At 45.0% G+C, this 27463-nt stretch overlaps 1 protein-coding gene across 1 annotated transcript in view; it reads left to right on the top strand.

The window, feature by feature from the left end:
• The window catches only part of ZMPSTE24 (zinc metallopeptidase STE24), a 413896-nt gene that overhangs the window by 304573 nt on the left and 81860 nt on the right, over positions 1-27463 (top strand). The window contains exons 8-9 of the mRNA XM_069610066.1: positions 10201-10311; positions 11997-12140. Coding sequence (XP_069466167.1) covers positions 10201-10311; positions 11997-12140 — 255 coding nt within the window. The remainder of the gene's footprint in view (positions 1-10200; positions 10312-11996; positions 12141-27463) is intronic.

The following is a 27463-nucleotide window of genomic DNA, read 5'->3' as shown; positions in this document are numbered from 1 at the left end:
TCTAACACATCAAGTTTAGGATCATACATACTCGCAGCTTCTTTTCTCTTGGGACTAGTATGTCAGAACAGTGAACCTTAACAGGGTAAAGCGCCTGGTGACCGAAGAGGAGCTGTTGAACCCGTAGTGCAGTAGTTTATTCTTCCCACCAATGTAACACTCAGTTGTGCATAAAAACAATCTGAGCGTTCAATTGGTTGAAAGATGTTTGAAGAAGGAGCAGAACACTCTGGAACTCCTGATGACTGCAACTGCCTTCCAGATGCTTGGCAACTGCACAGGACACACTGGAAGCTCACTGATTGTCAGTAGGGTAATGTGCATAACATGTCCAACAAGAATACGACAGCAGATCAGAACTAATCAGCCTCTGGAATGATACAAGAACTTACATAAGACCAAGATAAACAAAAGAGTCAATAACTGGAAAATGAACACTAGGTGAATATTCTTACTTGTATATCAGTGAGAAGGGATGCAACGGGGAAGGAGTGATGTATTAGATCTAAACGGATCCAAAGGAAGGTCCGAGAAGAACGCAGTCTCACAATGCTGAAGGTTTCTTGAGTCCGGTGCAAACCCTATTCCCGCCGGCACGCGTACGCCTAGAAAAGTTCAGCGAGTTCCCAAAAGTGCTATAGGCAGTCTCTAGTCCAGCACTCGTTTCCTATTCCCGCCGGCACGCGTACACCTAGGGTGAAAGATCCTTCTTCTGAGAAACGTAAGTAAACAATCCAAGCAATGAGCGTTCCGGGTCAAAACCAGGTAAGCAGACAAAGTGAAGCAGGAGACGTGAATCGAAGTCAAAAGGAAGTCCGGGTCGTAGCAGCAGTTCGTAGCAGAAGTACCGTGGGCAAGACAAGAGCAAATCCAATAGACAGGCAAGAGGTCGAAAAGGAGCAAGATCCAGGATAACAAAGCGCCACTGTTGTGTTCCGAGGAAAACGATCAGAAGCACCGAAGCAGCAAACGGGGCGGACTTAAATTTGCGTGACCACAACGCGGGAGTCACTTGACCGGGAAACCGGAGCAACACGTGACTGCAGGCGTACTAGCGGCCAGCATCGCCATGGCAACCCCCAATGCCTTTGAAACAAGCCTTTAAAGGAACGGAAGCGATTGATGTTGTTCCTAGCTATTTTGACTCCCGAAAGTCTGTCGGGTAAGCGGGAACGTGCACTAGGAATCGGTGTTCTGACATAGTAAACCGAGAAGACCCTGAACAGGAAGTAGAATCAAGGGACATCTTTTTCATCTCCTATTCATGCTGCATTTCTTTTTCTCTTCGTCTCATCTCCTTGTCTTTGTCTTCAGAGAGTACTGCCAGTTTTTTTTTTCTATTTCTAATCTCATTCTTTCAAGAGACAGATATTCAGGACTTAGATTGTGACCTTGTGGGGTCACCGTAGGAAGTGGATGAGGTACAACAGGCAATTTGGGAGGAGGATTGTTCACCCTTTGAGAAGCCTCTTCACTTTCTGACTCGGGCAGATTGGAGAAAAGCACTAAACTAATATCCTCATCGTTTTCTTCCAGATCATTATGGGGAGTAGGTGATACAGGCCTACTTCCCAATTGTTGGTGATTTACAACTTAGTAATCAATTCACTCTTTCTTCATTTTAAACACGACCCCCTGTTTCTACACAAATCTTTCAGTTGATCAATGGTAAGTGCAGTTAGGGATGCTTCATTCAAATTATCCATACTAGGCATTGTTACAAGTTGTTATAATTTTTGGTGGAGCTTTCCTTGTGGTTGGTTTATTTGGGCACAAGTGGAATCAATAGTCAATTTAACCACTCTACACCAATCCCACCACTGCCACCAGTTTTCTGTGAGAATTAGTGCAGTCCAACTGGTGAGGACTACACAAGACTTATCTGCTTGGTATTAGGTAACCCACCTTTTAATATAGGCCTGTACTACGCAGTAATTTAGAAGCCTGGTTTATCTTAAGAGGGGTAATGTGAGTTGTAGAGCTGTACAATTTAAATCGGTAAGTACAAGTAGCCAAGTAACACTTACACACTTAAAGGTGTATATATAAATATTTATGTATAATGTACACAAGGTTTAAATAAGCATTCTTTAAAAACCATTGTCTACTAGTAACATGCAGTCAAAGTTGAATTCAGTTTTTAAAAGACAATAAAAGTTGGTAAATACTTTTCTGATGCTAACACATATTCCAGCACACAGATTGACTTCAGTAAAGGTCAGCATTGCACTTATTTTCAGTTACCTGTTCAGTTATTGAGTTGTTTAAGGAAGGAAATGTTAGAATAAGGTTTACAACATACTTTTAACAGTTTGTAAAACAATTACAATCTCCTAAAGCGAGGCAGGTAAATTTGTATCCCAGCAATAAGTGTCAACAATTATAACCTATTAGGGAACAAGTACTGCCAAAACCAGTAGGTTCAGATGAGTGCCTTTAGGGATCTAGGGCAGCCAAAGTCAATGGACAAAGTAAGTAGTTCTGATGCACTTCTTGTTAGATAAAGTCTTTACAAAGTTAGTATGTTCAGAAGAAATCTGGGTAAAAGGCAGGGTTGTCCCTTGTACCCTATATTATTTGCTCTTTTTTTTTATAGAGCCTCTGGCTATCACTATCATGGAAAACATTGAATAAAAGGTATCTTGATAGGTAACTGTACCTCTAAAGTCCTTCTTTACGCGGACCACCTTCTAGTTTTACTTTCTGACCCTGAGGCTTCGTTCAAGGAATTAATTTTGACTGAGTAGATTTGGTCAAGTGTCAGTTTATCAAATCCATGCATCCAAAACATTGATCGTCCCAATTTCAGCCTCATGTCATAGAGGCAAAGCAGGACTGGTTTCACTCGGGCACACCTAGAGACAAAGGACAGGGAAGTTTTGGGGACCCTCCCTCACTTCCTGCCTTTCCAGACACTGGAGCCTGGGCGGGTTTCAGGGCTGAAGCCCGCCAAAGGCAACACACACAAAGGACTCAAACCTGCTTCAGCTAACGGAGTAAAAGCCCAGAGGAAACTAACAAACAGAAAATGGTGCAAAAAGAAGACTGGGGCCATTTTGGGAAAATGGACACCCATTTGTGCAGTACTGCAGCGGAGGGTTCAGCCTGTGGTAATAATGCACACTGGTAGTAAAATGTAAACCACTGCCACCAGCCATTTAAAGTATGTTAGTGTAACAAAAAACGTCACATGAGAAGTGGGGTAGGGAATTACTAAGTAACACCCCAGAACTCCACATAGCGTGGTGTGTGCTGGTCCCACAAAGAAAAAGGTAATTAAGACTGGGATCATCTTACTATTCTTGGCAGCGGTAGTTCACCCAAGAAAATGTATTTTAAAATGTTGAGAAGTCCAAGGAACTTCTCAGTGGCACTGCAACTAAGGTGATGTGTGTAACTATACAAAAAGCAGATGCCTGTGGCGTTTCAGACTCCATAGAACAGTAAAACACACAAATCCTAGTCAGGAAAAACACACGAGGGAGTGAGAAAAAGGTCCCACTCACTCGGGAGTAAATATCACAAGCCCCAAGTCCAGAAAAAGCGCTGGGGGGGGGGGTCTCGAAGGTTGAAGGGAATTAGCACAGAAATGAAAATTCTCCCCCACACCTTCCACTGGAGAAAGAATGCCTGAACGAACTAACATGGTCCAATGAATGTGAGGAAAAATGTATCTTAACACAGCCAGTGGCATCCAGACCTAGAGATATATGGCGGGGTTCGTGGTTGTTTCTCTCCCACAGCCATGCCGATGTGTAATTGCCTTAGCAGTCCTATTTCTGGATTTACGATGTATGAGATATGGACCCTGAATGCTACGATGTTATATATGCATAATAAGATTTTTTTTAAAAAAATATCCTGCACAAGTTGACAACAAAACTTTGGCCTCCAGCATGGGGTCTGGCATGGATTCACATGCCCATGAATGTTCCCCGTCATCAGGCTGGGAATCTTAGGTAAAAGAAAATGGTTTCACTTTCACTTACAAACTGTATTTCTCCTCTAAACCAGTCACTGAGCTCTGGGTCATACTGCCGCCATCCAATGACTGCCCTCTCCCTAAACCCCTCCTCTGGCAGCCATCTTCAGATTTTTACCGCATGTTCGAGTCCTTGTGCTTTGAATAAAAATACAAAGTGTAGTCCGAAGAGACTCGGACACTCCCTCCCGTCCCCTGCATACCTTGGTGCTGAATCACAGCCAATATGATGTATACCTATGAATATTGGTAAAAACTGTTTAACAAATAATAATTGTGCACAAACACTTATGAATTCAATTTTTCTTTTATATTTGAGAATAGGAAGCACAACATGTTTCGGGATCAACAATTCCCTTCATCAGGTGCAGATCAATGAATCTATGGAATAACACATTTCAAAATTAATACCAATACAGCCCCATACGGCTGAGAATGTTAGCCATGACAATTAGTCTAGCATTAATCTTAATTGTTAAATGTAAATGTAAGCCATTGGCAACTGTCTGGTGTATAATTATTATGGTGAACTTGAAATAATTCCCCCAAAAATATGTCTTTCAGTACCGTAATCTCAGCATTTTGTGAATATAATCATTTCGAGTAGAGGAGAAAGTAAAGAGAGCGTGTGCAGATTATTCAGGGTGCGATACTGTATTGATGAGTGTAGGTAGACCTCCGAAGTCGCCATTACCAAGGTCAAGCATGCATGTATATGGGTAGGAAACTAGGCGATTGTGGAAAATACCTAAATTCAGTTCCTAGAGCTGAAGAATAGCAGAAGAAATGAAGAATAACTGGTTATGATAAACCTGTAGTGGGCAATGGAATGAAAGATGTCACTGGAAGTAACACAAGGCAAGATAATGATCACGCTGAAGAAAAAGAAAAGATCACCATGTGTAGATCTAGTTAGAAAAGTGTAAATTACCTATTGGGTCGGTAAACGACAGTAGAAAGAAGATGGGAGAGGTAGTCTGGCGTCTAGTGGTGGCGACGTACAATGGCGATGGCAGGGAGGCACGTCCACTTCAAAAGGGTCGGGTGCTGTAATGAAGCAGACACCGAGGTCAACTGTGCTCAGGATCGAAATATGGCCTTTGAAATAAATTCGGTGTGTGATGTAAAACGAGGGGGTTATTTACTTACTGGCCCTCCTGTAGGGACGGTAATCTCTTTATGGTCAAAGGAAGACTCACTCAAGATACCGCGATTGGGAGGCGAATGGGGCAGTTGATCAAGTATACATGGAAGCGAAATGTAGAAAGGACGCGCAAGTGACATGTAGACATTAAAGGACGACTGCACAGAGTAATGGAATGAAAGTGAAGGATGCGGTAGATTCGTGTTGAGGATTAACAATATGAAAGTAGATTAGGTCGTTAAGACTTGGTATTCAGTCATATTGGATTCCAATATTGAATCATATTCAGAGTAGCAATATACTGAGAATTGCTATGCGTTAATTTCGAACGGAATAAACCATGTTATTTTAGTATGCATCAATTGCAAATGGCTTCTAAAAAAGGGGTATCTCTATTCAGAATTTCACGCAATATATGCCATGACTACTAACAGGGCAACCCCACAGACATACGTCCGCTCCTCATCTAGGTGTAGGTATCCCGGTGGGGGTACATTGCGGCCCAAGAAAGCAGGCCTTGGGGATTAATTGGGTTGAGTCTTGTCGTGCCTGTTGCTCCTTGCAGCCAAAGCCATCATCAGAGCAAAGTATTTGGGGAACTTCCTGCTTTCTACTAAAATGTCCGTGCAGAGGGCCATGCACTTAATTCAGCTCAGTGCTATTGGCTGGGCGTGGTTGGCTATATAAGCCATGCCCGTGCCTACTTGCACGCTTCGCGTTAATCTGTATTCATGCAGCGTGACGCTACTGGCGATCCCCGACCCTGAAAGAGGGAGAAAGACAACATCAGAAGGCAAATATCTTAAGAGCATCAAGACTTGGATAGAACTTACCTTGCAATCAATCCGGCGGCCATATTCCATTATGGACGACATTCCGACGGCAACAGCGTTCCATCCCTCATCCACTATCGGAGCTTTAGCAACACCAGCGCTGCAAAAGGAAAGAGTAAAGATATTCGAAGGCAAGTTAAAAGCACACTAACAATGCGACTCGCTCCCTGCATACCCGCTCGCCTGCAAGACCAGAGCAAATATACAAACCTTACAAAGCGAGTTAAGTGCGCACCGACAATACGCCTTCAGCACGCACGCATACCTTAGCAAACAGTTGTTCTGAGATACTCAGTTGTTTTGGAGGCAACAAGTCAGTTCTACAACTTGCAAGCACCATAGCAACTGATATTGCCACTGGTGCAGTAGCCACAAGCACAAGGACATTATCAACATACCACGAGTGGACCAGCAAGGTGTAACAGACATTCCATTGGCCTCTCAGCGCAGACGGCAAACAAGGCACGACTTTAAGCTGCAGCTGGTCTGAGTTTGAACATCCACAGCATCATTGAAGTAACCGGTGTTCCTCAGCACAACTACATCGAAGCATAACATTCCTGCCAGAGAAAGCAGGATGGAGAGCTCACCATTGTGAAACCTCAGGTGAGCTAATGCCCATTGGGTATTCCAGGGACACCTTTATGTTGCAACCTTTGTAATGCGCACTTTGGACACTCGGGCATAAAGGCACAGACAGGAGAAGACTTACAAACATAAAACAAAAATGGTTAAGGCTTCACCTAAGGGTGGATAAGGAGAGTAGAGGGAAGTCAGTGCACAGACAGTAACCACGCTAATCTTTCACCTTAGGTGCAGTCCCTACAGACAGCTCTACACGGATGTCCCAGTAGTACCATCTCTTCACCTGAGAGGCTCCTAACGCTCCTGCAGAGGCTAGGTAAGCGTAACAATATAGTGTTCCATAGGGTAATCACATAGGAAAAAAAGAACCCAAGTGTATGTAGTGTGCATATTCACTTCATGATGCCAAAGTGATGCATGATGCACTCCGTCCCCCGTGTTGTATGCATGTGATGCCTGTATGCCTGCCTGTTGTATTCTGGGCCCTCAAGTCGTTCCTTCTGTCCCTCAAGGGCAAAGTGGTGAGGGTATTCATGGACAACACCACCACGATGCTCTACATCAGGAAGCAGGGGGCAGAGGGACCAGATCCTCAGTGCTTTCCATAGAGGTGCAGGACTTGTGACACTGGGCCATCGCCCAAGAGATGTTCCTCATCCCTGTTCACCTGACGGCTGTCAAGAACACCATCGCTGATTCCCTCAGTTGAGAGCTGCGCTCCTGCCACGAGTGAGAACTTCGACAGGATCAGGTGGACCGCCTCTTCCTCAAGTGGGGCAGAACTCAGATCGATTTTGCGACGGCGGCAAATTCCAAATGCCAGAAATTCGCTAGCAGGTTCCACTAGCCAAGGAGCATGGGAGATGCGTTTTCCTTCCTGTGGGAAGGCCTGTTCCTGTATGCATTCTCGGTTGCCTCTCCTGCTGCGAGTCATCAATCAACTCAAACGGTGCTGATGCAAGTTGATCCTTGTCGCCCTGGCGTGGCTGGGGCAGATTTGGTACCCAGACCTTCTCAGCCTGTCAACCTCACCCTCGGTCAAGCTGCCAGTGGTCGCGGATCTGCTCACCAGAGAACGAGGCGCAAATCCTGCATCACAACCCAGGGTCGCTGAAACGGAGTGTTTGGCTCCTGTAGCCTTAGAGGTTGGAGGGTATGAGTTGCCGGTGGACTGCAGGGAGGTCCTTGCCAGGGCCAGAGCATCGTGGACTCTTAAGTGCTACAGTGACAAGTGGAAGCGTTTCGCTACGTGGTGCTGAGCGCAGAAGATCAATCCTCTGAGGGTCACGGCCCTGCAGATTCTTCTGTACTTGTCCTTGGCCAAGATTGGGCTGGCGCACACCTCTAACAAGGTGCATTTGGCAGCTATCTCCCGCTACACCAGATCTCCAGGACGATCTTCTTTGGTCCTGCCATCTCGTCAAGGAGTTCTTCAAAGAACTGTTTCGATCGTTCCAGCCGGTGAAAGCGCCTGCCTCCGGCATGGGAACTCAACGTGGTACTGACGAAGCTCATGGGGTTCGGGGGACCTTCGAGCCTATGCATCAGGCCCCTCAAGTTCCTCTCATGGAAAATGGCTTTCCTCGTGGCCATCACCTCTGCCAGGAGGGTAGGTGAGATCCAGGCCCTATCCTGCAAACAGCCTTGTCTGACTTTTCACAACACAATGGTGGTGCTGCGGACGCACCCCTCCTTCATGCCAAAGGTTCAGTCGGAATTCCACCTCAACAAGCCTTTGGTGTTGCCTGTGTTCTTTCAGAAACCTTTGTCGCCGCTGAAGGACTTTGCACTCGCTGGATGTGGCTCATGCTCTGAAGTTCTATGTGGCACGCACAAGGAGTTTCCAGAAGACGTCTCAACTATTTGTGAACTGTGGTCCTGTGAACCATGGGAAGGCCTTGTCCAAGGCTTCCATCTCCAGGTATCTCTCTGGCTGTATCACACACTGTCATCGGTTGGCAAACCGAACGCTGCCCGGCCGTCTGAGAGCCTATTCCACCAGAGCGATCACTGCAACAACGGCGTTCCTGTCTGGTGTGCCCCTGCTGGACATCTGCAGGGCTGCTACATGGAGGTCCACGCCCAACTTCACAAGATTCTACTGCATCGACAGGGATTCCAGAGGAGTCCAGGGTCGGCCAGGCAGTGCTACACGACCTGTTTGCTTGAAGGTGAGCCTGTTCCGGAGGTAAGAGTAATTGCTTCTGCTGAGCCTTGCCACCTCCCGTGGTTGTGTAATGTTGTACTGCTAGGTATTCCTTATTCATGAGCATGTGAATCCATGTCAGACCCCATGCTGGAGAAAGAACAAGTTACTTACCTGTACCTGTTGTTCTCCAAGCATGGATCTGGCATGGATTCACATGAACCCTCCCCCCCCCCCCCCCACCCACCCCCGTCCCCTATGCATCTCTTCTTGGTCATACAGCCACTTTAGGTGCTTACCAAATCTGAAGATGGATGCGAGAGGAGGGGTTTAGGGAGAGGGCTGTCCTTGGCTGGGGGCAGTATGACCCAGAGCTTAGCGATTGGTTGTAGAGGAGAAATATAGTTTGTAAGTGAAACTGTTTTTTTCTTTTACTGAAGATTCCCGGCCTGACAGGGAATATTCATGAGCATGTGAATCCATGCCAGACCCCATGCTGTAGAACAATAGTTGCAGGTAAGTAACTTGTTCCTTTCCTTTGCGCAATGCTGACCCTTGCCACCTGTCTACGGATTCTTGGAACAACATACTAGAGGGAGAACGTTATTGGCCAAGCCAATTATTTTAAAAGCCCACCCATCTCATTTTTTATTTTCTACAATAAATGAATGTACCTCTAGAAAACACATTGGTATTCCTTTAGAATCTATCTACTATTTCCCCTTTCATTTAACACTGAATGTGGGACAAAATTGAGGCAGGCTGCTGTGCAGAAATAAATCTAGAGCACTGCCTCTTGAAGATAGCATGGCTACTCCAGCATCCCATGATGGACCTTGGTGGCAGTTGAAGTTTTGTTCGTTTTGACTTTTTTAAGGAACATCTCCTTTTTCTCAATCTTATTTTTTCTGATTCCTTCTCTTGGTGGTGTCGGTAGGGGGATGGGGGGGGGCGGTGGTTATGAATTTAATGTGGCTAAGCATGAAGAAATAGGATTACGAGTAAGAACATTTTCTTTCTACTTGTGAAATTGAATAGCAAGCCCACCCTGGATTGGTAGATGGCGAGATGGGTCATGAAGAGTAAACCAAAGATGGTCTGAAGAAAACCTCACCAAAACAGTTCTAAGGGATGTTGGGCTACTGTGCCTTATTTTATTCATGTACAGCTGGTTTTGGGGCATTCTGAAACCACCTTCAACATGAAAGAACATGCATTTAGAGCCACCCTTTTATTTTGCAACATCAATAAGGTTAATGGGCCCATTTCTCACCAAGCCTCATGGCCAGCATTCTATTAACTAAGACAGTTATGGTCTAAGAAAGGTGGCTGTATGTGCGAACGTGGATAAGCTGAGGAAGATGGTTTGACAGTGGGTAGATAACGTAGCTCAGCATAAAGTCGGAGGTTGGAGGACCAAATTAAGGAAATGGTGAATCCTGTGATGGAGTGCAAGTGTTGACATTCACAGTAAATGATTTTAAATACTCTTAATTTTCCTCTTTGCCAGAACAAAAATAAGAAGCAAGGCTGCAATAACCAGGAAGTCCTGGCAGTGCTCGGTCACGAGCTTGGTCATTGGAAACTGGGTCATACTGTGAAGAACATTGTCATCAGCCAGGTAACTTTGGGGCAAAATGTGCTGGAGTAAAGGTTAAAGTCATATTTTGTGCAGTAGGGCCTCAATTAGGATTGTAATTTTGCAAAGCATCAGCTTGAGTCGATCTTGGTCTTGATCATAAGACAGAGGTAATGTGGTCAATCCTGACTGTTATGTTTAAAGCCACTTTAAAACAAAATAACAAAACAATTCTTGCTGAGTGCTAGAAGCCCAACAGATCTAGAATTTACATGAATTTTGGATGTTAAATAACTGTTGTGTATGTAGCTTTTGTTTAGTATGTTTATAAGCCTTAAAGTGCTGATAGTTTCTCTCTGCCTTTAGTTAAGTATGCATTCTTTTGATGTGCAAATGATTTAAGGCTTAGTGTAATTATTTCATACTGAATATGCCCCTTGTCGCATGCTTGCAGTTATATAACACACTCAAGAACCGGGGTCTGCAATCTGCAGCTCACCACGTGTTTTCATCCAAGACTCCCATGATCCTCTGGCTATAACTGATGGCTGTTGTAGTCCTAAATCATGAGAACCATCTTGAATGAGCAGTCTATAAGCAAGTTCAACTCTGAAAGCAGTCTGCATGATGGGGCACTTAGACCTTAATTTACTGTATGTCGCATAAGATTATTTTTTAAAACAATGAGTAAGTGGAAATAAACCTCTAAATAGCTGCGCCTATTGAACTGCATAAATGTGCCCATACATAAAACATCAACTCCTATTTTGGAAGCTGCGTGTGGTTTTAGGTTATCGGTTTCATAGAGTGTAGGGACAACTTCAGTTGCTACATTGCATTGTAGATGGTGGGTTGAGTTGCCCTCTGAAGTTAGGGAGGTGTTATACATTGCTTAGATATCCGTCCTATTCTGACTGTCAGTTGGATAACTCTGTTTTTGGTACTGTTGATTTTCAAGTGTTTGTAGGGTTTATTTTATGGGATATTGATGATGCAGCTGTTGCTCGTTCATATTTTTGTTCAGTCCATCCCATTATTTGACACCAATTTATTGATTAATGGGGCCTCCATTGACCAATTTCTCTCTTCAGCACATTGGGTGGAGGTAACGTTCCTTGTAAGTGGATGGCATAATCTCTCCTTTTCCAACACCATGGTTTGTTGGTGGTGGATGACCTCCCTCGGCCCTTTCATTTTGCTCTGGTTAAGCTCCTCTCAATCTGTGCTGTTCTTTAACCATGAATGTCCATCCGGCCCATGTCCACTGTATTGACTGGTAGTATGTGGACACTTGACCCGATGTGTGGTTTCCCTTCTTACTCCCATCCCCACTCGCTTGATTTGGCTTCAACCAATTCTGTTGGCTGGCAATACCCACTATTTCTTGGTGGCATCTCCTGTATTTCCTCATGACTGCTGCTTTATTTAGGTAGCATCTACAGTGTCACCCTCCAGCTTCTGCTGTAAGGTGCCAGCATTTTGAATACTGACTGGCAGCTTCTCCGATTAGTTGGTTACAGCCCCTTTGGATGTATTCATCTTCTACTTATATTTGCTGCTCGCCATAATGTTGAGGTATTGAAACCTGTGAGCGGTGAATAGCCATTAGTAAGATGTATGTTGTATGTCTGTGTTGCTGTTAAAGAAAATGCTTTGTATTTTGATCTCAATGTGGCATTTATATTTGAATGACAAATCATTGGTCTGCTTACCACTTTTTTTTGCAGATGAACTCTTTCCTCTGTTTCTTCCTCTTTGCGGTATTGATTGGTCAAAAGGAACTCTTTACTGCATTTGGTTTCTATGAAAGGCAGCCAATCCTGATTGGCCTGATGATAATCTTTCAGTTCATTTTCTCACCTTATAACGAGGTAAGCCTGACTGCCTTTTGCTAAGAGTTTTTTAACCGCACAGTGAAGTCTATATGTTGCATCATCAGATAAATCCCTAGAATGTAATTTTATTTATTTAATTTTTGCTGTGCATATAGTTTATTTATTCAACTTTTTTGCAAATTCCACAAGAAATCTCAACTTTACAATATAAAATGACCTATCAATTCACTATGACATTAAAATACAAATAATGAAAAATAAGTCAAAATAAACTAAATCATTAAAACAACAAATTAAAGATGTGTAATCTTTTTAGATCTATTTCATTCTGATAACATATAACATATCTATTAGGAACAGCAGGTTCTACTACATCCCTCATGGCTCGCTTCCAAATATAATAAGCAGCTATGTTCATAACAACCGATTCTGCCCCCATCAAGCTAGCCCAAAATTGATCCCCACTGTTTGCAAAGGAACTGACAAAACCTCTTTACCCTCTTGTGTAGAGGTCTGTCAGCGCTATACATTAGGTCAATGTATGCCTTCTCGTCTCACCTTCACGTGAGCAATGCCTACAAATCATATCCTGTATTTCTGCATTCCTCCATCTGCTAGTGATTTCCTTAGTCCGCAATATGTTCAAGCGAAATTGCATTGTGAATCACCTGAGCTCTGGGTTTGACCATTTAATTAAATAACTACGCAGTTGACCACTGTTGCAGCCCTGAGAAGCAAATTCCATGTTTCTCTTGAGGCCGTATTATTTATCGATGCACGTATACAGATCCAATCCCTGTGCCTTTCTCTTTAGTGGTTTTTCCATATCGGGGCAACCCTCCAACATTTCCAAATTAAGACCCAATTCAGTCAAGTATAGTTTTGTAAACAAATGAAGGTCCTTGGTAACATGGTTCTGAGGGACCATCTGCAGTTCTTTACCAACCATTTGTAATACACGTTTAGAGCTGCAGCTTGTTTTGCCCAATATGAAATACAACAGCGCCTTCTTTACCGACCACAATGAGAACAGAGATTGCAACCCATATTCTAATCTCAGGGCTTCAACTGGGACACCTTGAGGCAAGTTGATAATTGAGCATAGTATTTTACCCTCAAGCTTGTCCAGCCAAATCATATGTACAGATGGTAGAACCTCTAATGCAAGCAGAATTGCAGGAACTGTGCTGGCTTTGTAAATTTGGATGAATCCTTCAGTATTTTGTCCTCCACAATGTTCTATGTAGGCTTTTATGGCTAACCATCTCTTCCAAATGTATGTGTGTATAAAGGCCTCATAATGGGACGCCGAAGATTTTACCCATATAGGAAAGCCCAAGTACACCACTTTCTTGACATTCTCTAGGGCAATATTTTCCATGTACCACTGAGGTTTTCTGGCAGCAACTTGTAACCCGTCCCAAGCACATTGTTTTTGTTTTCATTTTATTTGTAACCATTACATTTTCTTTTGCATAGATTGTCAATGCATCCAACGTACGCTTTAGACCAATTTGTGTCTGATCAAATATTATGTCATCGGTGTAAAGACCGGGGGGGGTCTGTACTTCCGCTCTCTATATGGTAAAGGAGAGGCACAGAGGACCAGGAGAGGCACAGAGGACCCCTGCCAAGATTCTCTATTATTGGTATCGTGGTCGAGCAATCAAGGCCTAGCTTCTCAGATGGTGATGCGAGCTGGTTCTTAAGTACAGTGTAGTCCCCAAGCACCCACAAAGGAATGTATCGGTTAAAACAGTCTTTATATAATTAATATTCAAGGTCGTATACACGATCACGATAACTCACTTTGTACTCCGAAAATCAACCATGGTAAATATATACAATTCTAAAGTCGTACCACTAATGTTATTAGATCTCCTTAAAGTGCATACGGTCAGAATGACACACAGATCAAAATAAAGAGGAAACCAGCAGTAGAGAGAGGAAGGAAAGCAAGATGGTTAAGCAATTGGCAAAATACTGGTCCTGCTACCTAGACACAGTTCTGTGTGGAGATCCCCCCCACCCCCCTAAACCCCACCTGGGCAACCTGTAGAAGAAAGATACAAGCCCAGTCCATATATTGTTCCCACTAGACTTTCCAATAGTTCTGCACCCGCAAAGTACCTGGCGTTGTAGCGTTCCTCGTCGGGGAAATTGACAACCCTTCTTGAGTGCCCTCCCTTTAAGGCAGGAGTCGCGGGTCGTCGAACGTCTGACGGAGAACAGGTCGAGCTACGACAGTGAAGTGGCTGCGTTGTTCCTTCCAGTGCTTGTTGACGTGGAAGCGTAAACATCCTGCAGGGAAGAGGCGTGTGAGGCACCTCGGTGTTGATAGTTCTGGACTGCAAAGAGTTGAAGAATTGTGGCCTAGCAAGGGCGTCGAGTCATCAGCGTCTCTGTGGTCTTTGGGTGGCAGGAAGTCCACCGGTGGATGCTCCTCGGCGCGTTGACGGTCAGGCCTTCTCCGGCAGGATACAGCGGCGACGATGTGGACGAGAGCGTCCTTAGATCAATTAAGTTTCTTAGGCAACGAGAGCACGGCGGCCCCAGTCGGCGACGGCGGCCAGCGACAGTGGTGGACAACAGTCTGGGCGCTTCTCCTTGGAGTTCCGCAGCAATCCCCGTATCGGGTCGGCAGCCTGTCGAAGGTCTGTCTACCAGGGAGCTTAGGCAAAGATCAGCTGTGCACGATGGTCCCTCGTAGCTCGGGAAGAGGGTGCCTTACCAGGTCCTCTCTGGGTCAGTTCTGGAGGCAAGCAGCTTTCAGATTGCGAAAGGAGAGCAACAGCAATTCTTCTCGTCCAGCAGGGCTTCAAGATTAAGCTTCAGTTACTCCAGTTACTCGTCGTAGTGGACTTCAGCTTCCGAACACGATTCCTAGCAGTGAGAAGTCCCCAGATATACTGTTGATCTCCCATTCATTCCGCTGGGTCACACTCAAGCATCCAAGCACGACTACAGGCATTCACGCAGGCAGGCAGCCAATCGGGCACACAAGGTATTCAGGCCATTCACTTCTCTCCAGACACTCACAACAAGTTGTGTATTGGGACAAGTACCGAGTCATTCAAGACTCCAAGCTGCATTCATACCGGTTTCGGGCAGTGCTGTCTCAACCATTGTGTCAAACGCCAGATACTAGACAGCCACAACATGCAATGCATATTCGTCACACACTCCATTCACACAGGTCCCACCCACAACATACGGTCGTTGAGAAGGCTCCAGCCAGTCTGGTCGGCACTTCCCCACACTACCATATATGGAACTTCCACCCAACAGCCAGTCAGGGGGAAGGGACAGAGGCAGGGCTTCCCACGACTTCGGGAAGATCAAGGTAACAGGTGATGAAGGCAAGAGGCCATGGGGGCCATTTTGTCTCCATCAGGAATCTACCGATTCCAATGACAGGGGCTGGGCATCCCAAAATGGAGGACTCTCAGGGCACCAGTCATTTCAGCATGGCGCTGCCACCAGCCCGTACCCTGCTCTGTGGGTCTCATACAGGTGCCCAAAAACATACACTAGGGGCACAGGGTTGTACCCCTACCCATGGGTGCCATAAAGGTATCCCACGGGTCTGTTCACCAAACCAAAAGAGAGCTGCACCGCCAGGAGTCCCACATGAACTCCTGCACGGAAAACGCAACAGAACACACAATAAAAAGCCGTAAAGGACAAGGACACGGAGGCCCTGTCCCTCCGATGCATTTCCAGCATCACAGACAGCATATGACATGCATATAATTTTAACACCATTAATGCTGGGGTGGAGGGAGTTTCTTATAAACGCTGATTATATATCTGCTGTGTAAAGGTTGTATAAAACTGGGCCCAAAACACAACCCTGTTTTAATCCCTGGTGAGTCGTATTATATTCTGAAAGACAACCTTCTGAGCTAAAACGTACAGCTATGGATGTATTTGTGTACACAGATTGAATGTAATAAAGCGGATCAGGATATATGCCCCATTTTTCCAATTTCCCCCAACGCTTTACTCTGGAAACTAGGTCAAAGGCTTTGGAAAAATCAACATAACAGTATATTCGAATGGATTGTGTCCTCCCACGTATTCCTCATCTTAGATCTTGGGTATTCTTACCTTCAGCTTTACTGCTTTGGAAATTTTTTTCTGTCTCTCTCCACTAGAGGGCGCGGCATCAATGTCCCTCGGCGGCATCCGTCGAGCACCAACGTCATCCGCTGTATAAATGCCTCGAGCCCGGCGGTTGGCTTCAGTTCCGTTTTTCCGTTAGCTTCGCTTCGGATCTTTACAAACGGCACTTTAGTCTTTTGTGAAGAAAATAATGTCTTCATCGAACCCTTCCACACCGAAGACGTGTTTTAAAAAATGTCTAAAATGTGGAAAGAAAATGTCCTTAACCGAGCCACATAAAAATTGCCTCTGCTGTCTCAGTTCCGACCACCGAATTGAAGACTGCGGTTCGTGCCAGTCGATGACCCATAAGGCCTTAAAAGAATGCAGAGGTAAACTGGCGATGGGGGAGGGTTCATCGAAGTCTACTTCGAAGGGGAAAGACTCGGCCGAGTCTTTGGTAAAACATCAAAAGAAATATAGATCAAGGAGTAGATCCGGGAAGTCTTCCTCTTCATCCTCTAAAAAGACAAAGAAAAGACGGTACCGAGCTCCCTCTCTCTCTTCTTCCTCGACGTCCTCTGAGGAAGTGATAGCATGCCCTTCAAAGCATGACTCTGAGTAAATGGGAAGCCTTTAGAGTTTCCATGTTAAAGATATTTGAGAACGCGGGCCAGACCCCCTCAAAAAAAATCTAAGGAAACCATGCCCCTACTCATGAAAAAACGTGACGGGGGAAGATCCAAAACAAGGAAGTCCAACAAAAGGTTGTCGAGGTTGTCCAGGGACTTTCCCGGTCACCTCATAAAAAAAGACCTACCGGTGCATAAATCGGAGGTAGAGGGAAACAAGATGTCGTCAAGCTATCATGCGCCATCGAAGTAGACATCAACGCCATTGAAGTCTTCGAAGGCTCTCCAGTACAAGGCCTCGACCACTCCTTCTAAAAAAGGTTATGTCGAGTACGCAGTCGACGTCTTCGAAGGCTCCTTCGACAGTGTCGATGGTTTCTACAAATCCCTCGATGACTGCCTCGAGATCATCGAAGGCTCCCTCGACAACATCGAAGATTGTTGTAACAGCATTGGCACAATCAACGTTTTTGTCGACGCCCAAGCTTTTAACAAGGGATAAACCTACATTACCCGAAAATGTTTTTCACCCTGAGAGTAGGCATGATTTCTTTAGGACCAGGTCATCGATCTACGAGGGGGCATCATCAGCAGATGAAGAAATCACCTCTGCTGGTGTTAAATTTGGCACGAGGCCTGTTCCGGAGGAATTAATTGATCCTCAATCCAAAATTCAGGATTTACAGGAATGCCTGCAAACAGCAAGTGGTCTGGACACCTCTCCAGAATACGAATTGGATAAACCAGACCCATCGGAGCAGGTTGATGCGGGCTATAGAAAACTAATGAATAGAGTCACTGAATTTATGGGATGGGGTAGGAATTCACCAGTCTATCAAGATGATGATATGACTAATATTCTATCAGGAACACCTCAGCAAGACCCCATTCTCCCATTTCATATTGCCTTGCAAAGGAGGGTTAATTCTGCATGGGAACAGCCTGAAACCATACCGGCTGTTAATAAAAAGTTTGTATCTAAATATAGACCCTGTAATTCTGATCCAGAATACTTAAGCAAACATCCATCTTTACAAAGTCTGGTAGTTCAAGCAGCTACCTCCACTAGAAATGCTGCATACCCCACATTCCCGCCGGATAGGGACGACAAAAAGGTAGATGCATGGTCTAGGAAGATTTTGACATCAGGGAGTATGGCTTTGAAATCCACTAATGTAACCTGCACCTTGGAAAGGTTTACATATACCCTGTGGGACTGCATGTCAGCTGCAGCTGAACGCATCCCAGAAGATGAAGAACGTGATGGCTTTTTTGCCATAATAAGCGATGGAAAGGAGGCTTTGGGAGAATGCCTTCAATCAAGTTTGGACACAGCTGACAGTATCAGTAGGTCCATGGCAACTAGCACGGTGCTATGTAGATTTGCGTGGCCAAGAAAGTCTGGTTTTGCGCCGGATGTGCAATCCAGGTTTTTAATATGCCTTTTGAAGGCTCGAGGTTGTTTGGCAGCAAGGCGGATGAAAGTTTGGAGAAGCTGCAGACCTCCAAAGCGGCGGCTAAATATCTCAGTGCTGCTATAAGACAACCTCAACAGCGCCCCTACACAGGCTTATCTTCCTGGAGGGGTCGTCCTTTTCGTTATTACTCCTCATTTGGAAGAGGAAGAGGACAGGCCAGTCGGAGGTCAAAGAAAGTTTCCTCGGGGCGAGGAAAAGGTGCTAGATCTGCCCCAGCAGCGACATCTGTCCCTTCAGCCACTGCTGCAGCTACCGCAAAACCACTCTGAGGTTTTGACCCACAAGACCCCAGTTGGAGGCAGGATCTCAAAGCATCTGGAAGAATGGCAGGGCATTACCCTCAGAATCACCCACTGGGATACAACTCTGTCAAACATCCAGATCCGCTCCTGTTTCTAAAAGTCTTAACCCTCCTACAGAAAGGTGCAATAGAACATGTACCTGTATCAACGACGAACTGTCATGATGCCTACCCCCGGGCATCCGGTTCAAGCCCATCAGCCCCGGGAGCGGGCATACAGATATTCAATAAAATCCCAGCAGCCCGGCTGCCTGGGTTCAGCCATGGCGCCATAGGCGCCAGGCTCATATACTTTACTTACCTCATGCAGACCATGCTGCAAATGAATCCAAGCCAACGTGAGGCCTGGATGGGACTATTTTACTATTCTACACGCGTCGCATCGCCAGCTGCAGCGCCGTGCCATACTCACCAGTCCTCACAGCATTTTTCGATCCGGCGCAGCCTCCATCATTTTCTTTGCCGAATTCCACCATCTAAGGGACAAAAGAAACATAAGGTGAGCCGAGAGAGCCAACAAATACAACCTCTCCACCATAGACTTACCTGATAAAAACAACCGGAGGCATTATTCTGTAACAAACCGCAACTTCTTACGCCGCACCTATAAGGAGAGAGAAACCAGCAATTTAAAGACGCGCATCTTTTACCGGACAGTGTTGGGTAATACAGACTCTTACCTGAACACCATCAGCTGCCACAAGACAATCTTCCCTTGGACCCAGCTGCAACACAAGAAAGGAATGTACAAGAGTGAACATTGGACATATTGAACTCTCTGAACTTATACTTACGGGTTCTCGCCTGGAACCTCGGAGTCAATATTCATCCGGAACTCTTCCAACGCCTTCAAACCAGTGAAGTAACTGGTATCTACGCGCCCCTGCATTCCACGCAGGATGGAGAGCTCATCATTTAAAAACATATGGTGAGCTTACTGAAAGTGAATATCGGTGGTGATTAGTGGGGAGAACAGTGGGGTGCCATTACTAGAATCCACGGGTGGCTAAATCCCTTTCACCACTTGCAGGAGAATACTTCTACGGGTCAAGCAGACGAGATTAGGCGGTCCAGTCCAGTCTGTCATCTCTGCACTACGCTTCACGTTGGAGGAAGTCGCAGCTGTCCGGGTCTGATCAACACCCCTGTGGGAGCCAGGTGAGCATAACAGGAACAAGCTTTGGTATTCCCCATATTTCCTCATTCCAAAGAAGGACAGAGGACTGAGACCCATCTTGGACTTGAGAAACTTGAACAAGTTCCTAATGAAGGACAAGATCAAGATGATAACACTTTCATAGATTCTTGGGTTCTCCAACTCCAGGATTGGTTGGCATCATTGGACCTTCAGGATGCTTACTTTCATGTGCCAATCCATCTCAAGCACAGAAAGTACCTAAGGTTTGCGATTGGATATTCTCACCATCAGTTTTGAGTTCTGCCATTCGGATTAACCTCCACCCCAAGAGTTTTCACCAAGTTGATGGCGGTGGTGGCAGCGAGTCTCAGGAGAAGGGGGATTCATGTCGATCCCTATCTGGATGATTGGATGATCAGGGCACGTTCCCCAGAACAAGCCCAGGATCATCTGTCCAAGACTTGTCACTTCCTTCAGAAACTAGGGTTTTCTGAATTTAAAAGTCAAACATGATACCACCAAAGAAACTCCAGTTTATCGGAGCAGTCCAGGATACTTGCTCGGGCAAAGCCTCGCCTCCCGAAGAGAGAGCTCACCACATTCTGCAGATGGTAACAAAATTTCAGAATGCCCAGTATCTTCTGGCCTTCAATTTTCTGAGGTTGCTTGGTCCGATGGCATCCTGCATACTTCTGGTGCCAGAAGCCAGATTGAGAATGGGATCCCTTCAATGGGCTCTCAGGACTCAATGGTCCCAATTCTCAGGGGAAATGTCAGATCTTTTGCAAGTTCCAGCCAAAGTAGCACAGGATCTACAATGGTGGGCTTGCAGACAATATATCCTCAGAGGAGAATCTTTTTGGCAACCATGGCCGGAGATAACAGTAGTGACGAACGCCTCCCTCACGGGGATGGGGAGCCCATACCAACTATCTAACAATCAGCAGTCGTTGGTCTCCATCGGAGTCCAAACTACAGATCAACCTTTTAGAGCTGAGGGCGATCAGACTAGCGCTGAAGACCTTCCTGCCCTCAGTACGGGGGAAAGAATGTCCTGATAATGACAGACAACACAGTGGTCATGTACTACCTCAACAAAAGAGGAGGAGTGGGGTCATTACCACTGTGCAGAGAGGCAATGCAGCTCTGGTTCTGGGCAATACAAGAAGGGATCTCTCTATCGGCAATTCATCTAGCCGGAGAGCAAAACACAGCAGCGGACGCTCTGAGCAGGCAGAGCACAGTCTCCCACGAGTGGGAACTAGCTCAGGAAGTCATTCAAGAGATCTTCACCCTTTGGGGAACACCTCAAGTGGATCTGTTCGTGACTGTTACCAACCAGAGGTGTGAACTGTACTGCTCAAGTGAATTTCCTCCGAGAGGAGCTCTAGGGGACGCGTTTGTGGTGGACTGGGAGTTTCCACTCCTCTACGCATTCCCTCCAGTCCCTGGGATCCCTCAAGTAATCAGGAGGTTGAGAAAGTTCAGGAAAACCATGATCCTAATTTCCCCGGATTGGGCCAGGAGAACGTGGTACCCAGACCTTCTGGACATGTCCATCTGCCCTCCAATACGTCTTCCAAGAAGAGAGGATCTTCTCTCACGAGAGGAAGGTCATGTTCTCCATCCGGAGGTCAACATACTCAACCTTCACGCATGGCTTCTGAGAGGTTGAGATATAAAGATTGGGATCTTCCGGATGACGTGATGGAGATTTTGCTTTCAGCTAGAAGGCCAGCAACCAAATCTCTGTATCGGTGTTGTTGGAACAAGTTCAGTAACTGGTGCAGAGAAAATAATGTGGACCCATTTCAATGTAATATCCCCACAATTTTATCTTTTCTATTACATTTAGCTAATCTGGGGCTCCAGGTTGGTACGATAAAGGGATACTTAGCAGCACTATCCATTTTCAAGTGCTCTTCAGAGGAAGAATCTTACTTCCAAGATACCTTTTTAATAATTAAATTCTTAAGTTTTAAATAATGTATTTCCACCAATACCTTTTCAAGTTCCAGTGTAGTATTTCAATTTAGTTCTGAAATTCCTCACCTGCATTCCATTTGAGCCTTTACACTCTTGTCCGCTAAGGCTCCTTACTTTAAAAACAATGCTTCTTGTGGCATTGACATCAGCCCGCAGGGTAAGTGAGTTACAGGCGCTTTCTAGCGGTGGTCCTCACACCATCTTTTATAAAGACAAAGTAGTTCTTAGAGTTAAACCATCTTTTTTGCCAAAAATTGTTTCGGATTTTCATCTGTCACAAAAAATAACTTGCCTGCTCCCCCCCCTCCTCACGCAAGTAAGGAAGAGGAGCGACTACATAGACTAGACCCCAGAAGAGCTCTTAGTTTCTATATTTCAAGATTGGCAAAAATACGTCGGTGTGATCAACTTTTTGTGGGGTACACTGGCCGCAAATTGGGACTTGCTGTAACTAAACAAACATTATCTAGATGGATAATTTTGGCTATAACAGAATGCTATAGATTAGCTGGGAAAGAACCACGAGATGGACTGAGAGCTCATTCAACCAGGGGCATGGCAACTTCAACAGCACTAAAAAGGGGTGCCCCTGTACAAGATATTTGTGCAGCAGCAACATGGTCATCCATGCATACCTTTTATAAAACATTATGCCCTGGACTCCACTTCTTCTCAAGGAAGTCCGTTTGCTAAATCTGTACTCCATTCTGTACACGATTAGAAAAATTCTAATGGTCATCCATGCATACCTTTTATAAAACATTATGCCCTGGACTCCACTTCTTCTCAAGGAAGTCTGTTTGCTAAATCTGTACTCCATTCTGTACACGATTAGAACAATTCTGTCCTCCCACCTCCGAGACAAAACTGCGTTGGGAGTCTATCTAAGATGAGGAATCCGTGGGAGGACACAATCCATTCGATGAACAAGTTACTTACCAACTGTAACGTTCTTTCGATTGGATGTTCCTCCCATGTATTCCTCATCGACCCTCCCAGCCAACCCCAAAGTACATTTTACATGAATTACACTCAATTCTTTTAAGGCTTGGGTCAAAAGAGGCACGGCCCTTTAACTATTATCCATGGACTACAATATATGAAAAAACAGAGCTGAAGCCAACAGGCGCGCTTGAGGATTTATACAGCGGATGACGTTGGTGCTCGATGGATGCCGCCGAGGGACATCGACGCTGCGACCTCGAGAGGAGCGCCCTCTGGTGGAGAGAGACGCATTTTTTTTCCGAAGCAGCAAAGCTGAAGGTCAGAATATCTAAGATCTAAGATGAGGAATACTTGGGAGGAACATCCAATCGAAAGAACGTTACAGTTGGTAAATTTGTTTTGTTTATTTATATGGCGCACCGGACCAGAAGGTATGAGGGCGCAAACATTACAAGTATATTCTCGGCTTACAGTGCTGTACATTAATTTACATTGTGAGCATAGGTAATGTGATTGCGAAGGACACAGTGAGGTAATGCAGTTACATAGGAGACAGTGAAGTACAATTACGAGCGACAGAGCGATGGTTACAAGTTGAGCATATTTACAATATGGTGTCAGTTATTGGTCTTTGTTCTTTAGCCACTGGATGTAGTTACGTCTAAATTGGTGATAGGTTTGCGGTGCTCTAACGGAGGATGGTAATGTCTTCCAATGTTGGGCTGCTTTCACCTGCAAGCTATTGCCGCCCATTTTAGTTCGCTTGAATCCGCTAACAGCGAGCAGGTTAGCATTGCTATTTCTAGTGTCTGTTGGCCGTGTATCTAGTTATTCTGTTGGCTAAGTACCGGGGCGCTGCATTGTTAAGGCATTTGTGAGTGAGTGAGTGAGGGAGGCTACCTTAAGTAGGATTTTGTGAGAGGTGGTGAGCCAGTTGTGAGTTCTCCTAATATTCGAGATGTTCTCTTTTAGGGAAGCTAAGCGCTGCTCTAAGAGCAATGTTTTGTAGGATCTGGATTTTGTTGATAACCTGTTTGTTAGCACCTACATAGAGGGAGTTAAAACAGTCCAGTTTGGATAATATGAGGGCTCTGGCTAGAGTAATGCAGCTTTGGGTGGAAAGGAAGGGTTTGGCCGAACGTATAAGCTTGCATGTGTAAGCTGTGGTGGAGGCCATGGAGCTGACCTGTTTATGGAAGGAGAGTGTGGAGCTGAGGTAGATACCGAGGGTTTTCACTTCCTTGGCTACCTTTATAGAGTTGCCGTCTATGGTGAAACTGGAGTAGTTGTGGTACAATTTGTTTAGGTTTGTGGCTGATCCCAGGATGATGAGTTCGGTCTTGTCATCATTCAGGCATAGACTATGGGAGGCCATCCATGCCTGGATGTTGAGGTACACCTTGCTCGCAAGGCCAAATCCGTGTTGTAATCGCCCGTCAGCGGGATGAGGATCTGGGTTAGTTAGTGTAGGTGACACCCAGACCGTCGATCATCAAACAAGGGCTTAGAGAACACGTTTACAGTGTAGGGGAGACACATAACCCATGAGGGACCCCACATGTGATGGGGTCAGTGGAGGCCGTGGTGGAAAAGACGCGCATGGATCTATTGCTCAGGAATGACTTGATCCAGCCAATGGCTTCTTGGGAGAAGTGGGCAGCCACGTCTTAGTGGCTACATAAGATTTTATGATCAACAAGATCAAATGCTGCCGAAAGGTCTAGGAGAAGCAGTAAGGCAGTTTTCCCATTATCTCTGTGTCATTTTGGGCCTTGAGGTCAATGAGAGCAGTTTATGTGCCGTGTTGGAGTCTAAATCTTGATTGCCGGACTCCTCGGAGATGGTTTTGTTCAAGAAATTTTTGTATGTGTTGATAGGCTGTCTTGTCAAGGATTTTAAGTAAGAAGGGGACGGTGGTGATGGGTCTGTAGTTAGTGGGTACGGCTGGGTCTAGTGAGGGTTTTTTTAGTAGGGGGAGGACCCAGGATTCTTTGAGGTTGTTGGGGATGGTACCTGATGAGAAGGAGGCGTTGATAAGTTTGGTAATGAATGGAGATAGGTCTCTTGCTGCGTCTTTGATGATTTAAGGTGGGCATAGGTCGCCTTGGCAGTTAGATGGTTTGAGGCGGAGTATGATTTTTTTCCACTTCTAGCATGGAAACTTTGGAGAAGCTGACGCTGGTGAAGGGGTTGGGGGGAGGGTATTGAGGACAGGTGCGCAGGGGGTGTTGTTTGGTTTGGAAGTGTTGGATAAAGCCTCTTTCTTATTAATTTGGATTTGAAGGCCTGCAACTTTATTGGACAGGGCATTTTGGATCCTGGTACACCATTGTTTATCTTTCTTACAGGTGTCTGGGGCATGGATGGGTGTTTCTAGCTCTTTTAAGATGGTAAACAGTGCTTTAGTGCTCGATTTGGCCTGAAGTATTCTCAGGTTGTACGATTCTTGTTTGGCACGGAAGATTTCTTTTTTGTAGGTAGAAACTATTTTGTTGAGGATCAGTTTATTGCTGTCTGTGGGAGAGTGTCTCCAAATTTGTTCCTTTTTGCGTTTCTCTAATCAAAGGGATTTTAGGTGGGCCATGAACCAGGTGTTTTATCGGCTTGCATTTTCTCAGCTTTAGTGGTGCGATTGCGTCTAAGGCTGAGCACATGCTGTTGTTGTAGCTTTCAACAAGGTGGTGGGGGTTAGAGTTGGCCGAGAGTTGGTTCAGGGTTGACAGAATGAGGGGGATGAGTTTTTCCTCAGTTATGTTTTTCTTACTTCTAGTCGGGATAGCTGTGGCTAGAGTGTTGTTAGTGATGGGGCTAGACGCTTCAAGTGTAAAGGAGAGAAAGTGGTGGTCTGACCATGGTTGCGGTGTGATGGCAGTGATGGAAATCACGCAGTTGTGGTCTGCTACCCAATCAAGGGTTCTCCCTTTGTTATGAGTGGGGGTAGACACTCTCTGGGTGTAGCCTAGTTCTGACAGTGTTGTTAATGGTGGACCCTTGGGGGTCTTTAGAGTCATTGTAGCCAAGGTTAAAGTCTCCTAAGAGAAGGCTTTTTGAGGTATTTTTTAAGTTGTTGGAGAGGATGGAGTTGAGGTCTTCCTCGAAGGAATCTAGGGGTCCCGGGGATCTGTATAATAAGTAGATGGTGATGGTTTGGGAGTTATAACTTGTAAGTAACTTGTTTGTCTATTTTCCCCCTTTTGGGCTTAAATCCCTCAAACTGTATCATCATAATATTGGATGTAGTGTTGTATTTCTTTCTAAGTCTGTTTGGAATATGCTTAACATATTTTCCCTCTTCCAACCACGTATTTAGGCATTCCAATAATATATTGGCAAACCGTTTCTGGCTCAAATCCATCTTTGCCAACAGACAATAATTTGATGGTACTAATCTATCACTCTTTTTGAATATCAGGCCGGTATGAATTGGCACCAGCTATTTGGTATTTTGCCAGTCTTAATTATATCACCAAAGTAAATTTCTAACAACTTTGCCCATACAATCGGCTTGTGATGCTTTAGATTGCACGATTAATTCCAGATTGATCTAATTTATCTCTGCCTCAAATGCACTCACCCGAGGCATCCCTTCCTAACTCCATGCTGCACGCTCAGATGCAACGGTTTACTGGGGGAGAATACAGATGTTGGATATAGAATATCCAGCTTGCCCGTCACTGTTATAGTTGCGCCAAAATCTAGCCGTATTATTCATTTTTAGCCACAAGAATAGGTTCTGCCTAGCAATGCTTCTTATAGACAACTTAGGCATTTTTTGCCAGTTCCTATACCTTGTAGCCAGATTAGTTATACTTTTCTGTCTGGTACATGGGGATAGCTTTGCATTCTTTCATATTGCCATCCTGTCCCTGCGGTATTGCTTCAATTTTTACAAGATGACATAATCAAAAGATTTCGAGCAGTTATGAGTACTATTCTTTATGTGCCCTTTCTTTGCGTTTGTGAAAGATGGGATCGGGCATTTTAGAATTTTGATCAAATCCCAATCAACCGCCCTTAACAAATGCTCTAAAACATGGAAGTTGTGCTTTAAAGACCCATTCACAATTTTAGTGTCCCTATTTTCCCATCGTATTCTATTGCCAGCAAAGTTCATCTTTATTTTAGAGCATGTCTCTACATATTTTTTCATGTTTTTCACCTCCATTAACGAACATAATGCACTACTGTGCACAATACTGATTGGGCTGAATTCGATGCTCAATTCAGCATCTGCTATACCATAATAAAGGATGTTCGATAGCATTAGACCATGTATATTGAGGTTTGATATCACTCCTTGGTGCAATTCTAAGGAATTCTAAGTCATAGAAATGAATTAGTTTTAACCAAGAACTATTTCACCCCATCGTGGTGGCTTCACCAGCCAACAGAACATGACATATGGTGATCTCTCAGACCAATATGAGATGGCGCTTATTAGTGTGTTCTGTATTGTCAAGGTCAGAGAGCCACCCGGTGGATCATAAATGTTAATGATCAGGATTTCCTCTGATGGGGACGTGGAGGGCTGTAATATTCCCATTAGTACGTTTGGTGTCATTTTCGCATTTGGGAATATGGTCCGACCCCGATCATCTTTACTCCTATTGCAACACCGCCACTTGCCCGCCCCTCCTTAACCTGGGTGGCATAGTTGGACAAGATTTAATAGCCGTCTATTAATATAGACTTGGTAGACCAGGTCTCTTGGAGTAGGAATTATATCGGTCTCCTTCAATATGGACTGACCTTTAGGGTAGTCCAAGAAAGAGCGT

The sequence above is a fragment of the Ambystoma mexicanum genome, chromosome 8 (assembly GCF_040938575.1).
Source record: "Ambystoma mexicanum isolate Mex_15411 chromosome 8, UKY_AmexF1_1, whole genome shotgun sequence".
Lineage (NCBI taxonomy): Eukaryota > Metazoa > Chordata > Amphibia > Caudata > Ambystomatidae > Ambystoma > Ambystoma mexicanum.
This window is presented reverse-complemented; position numbering and strand designations above follow the sequence as displayed.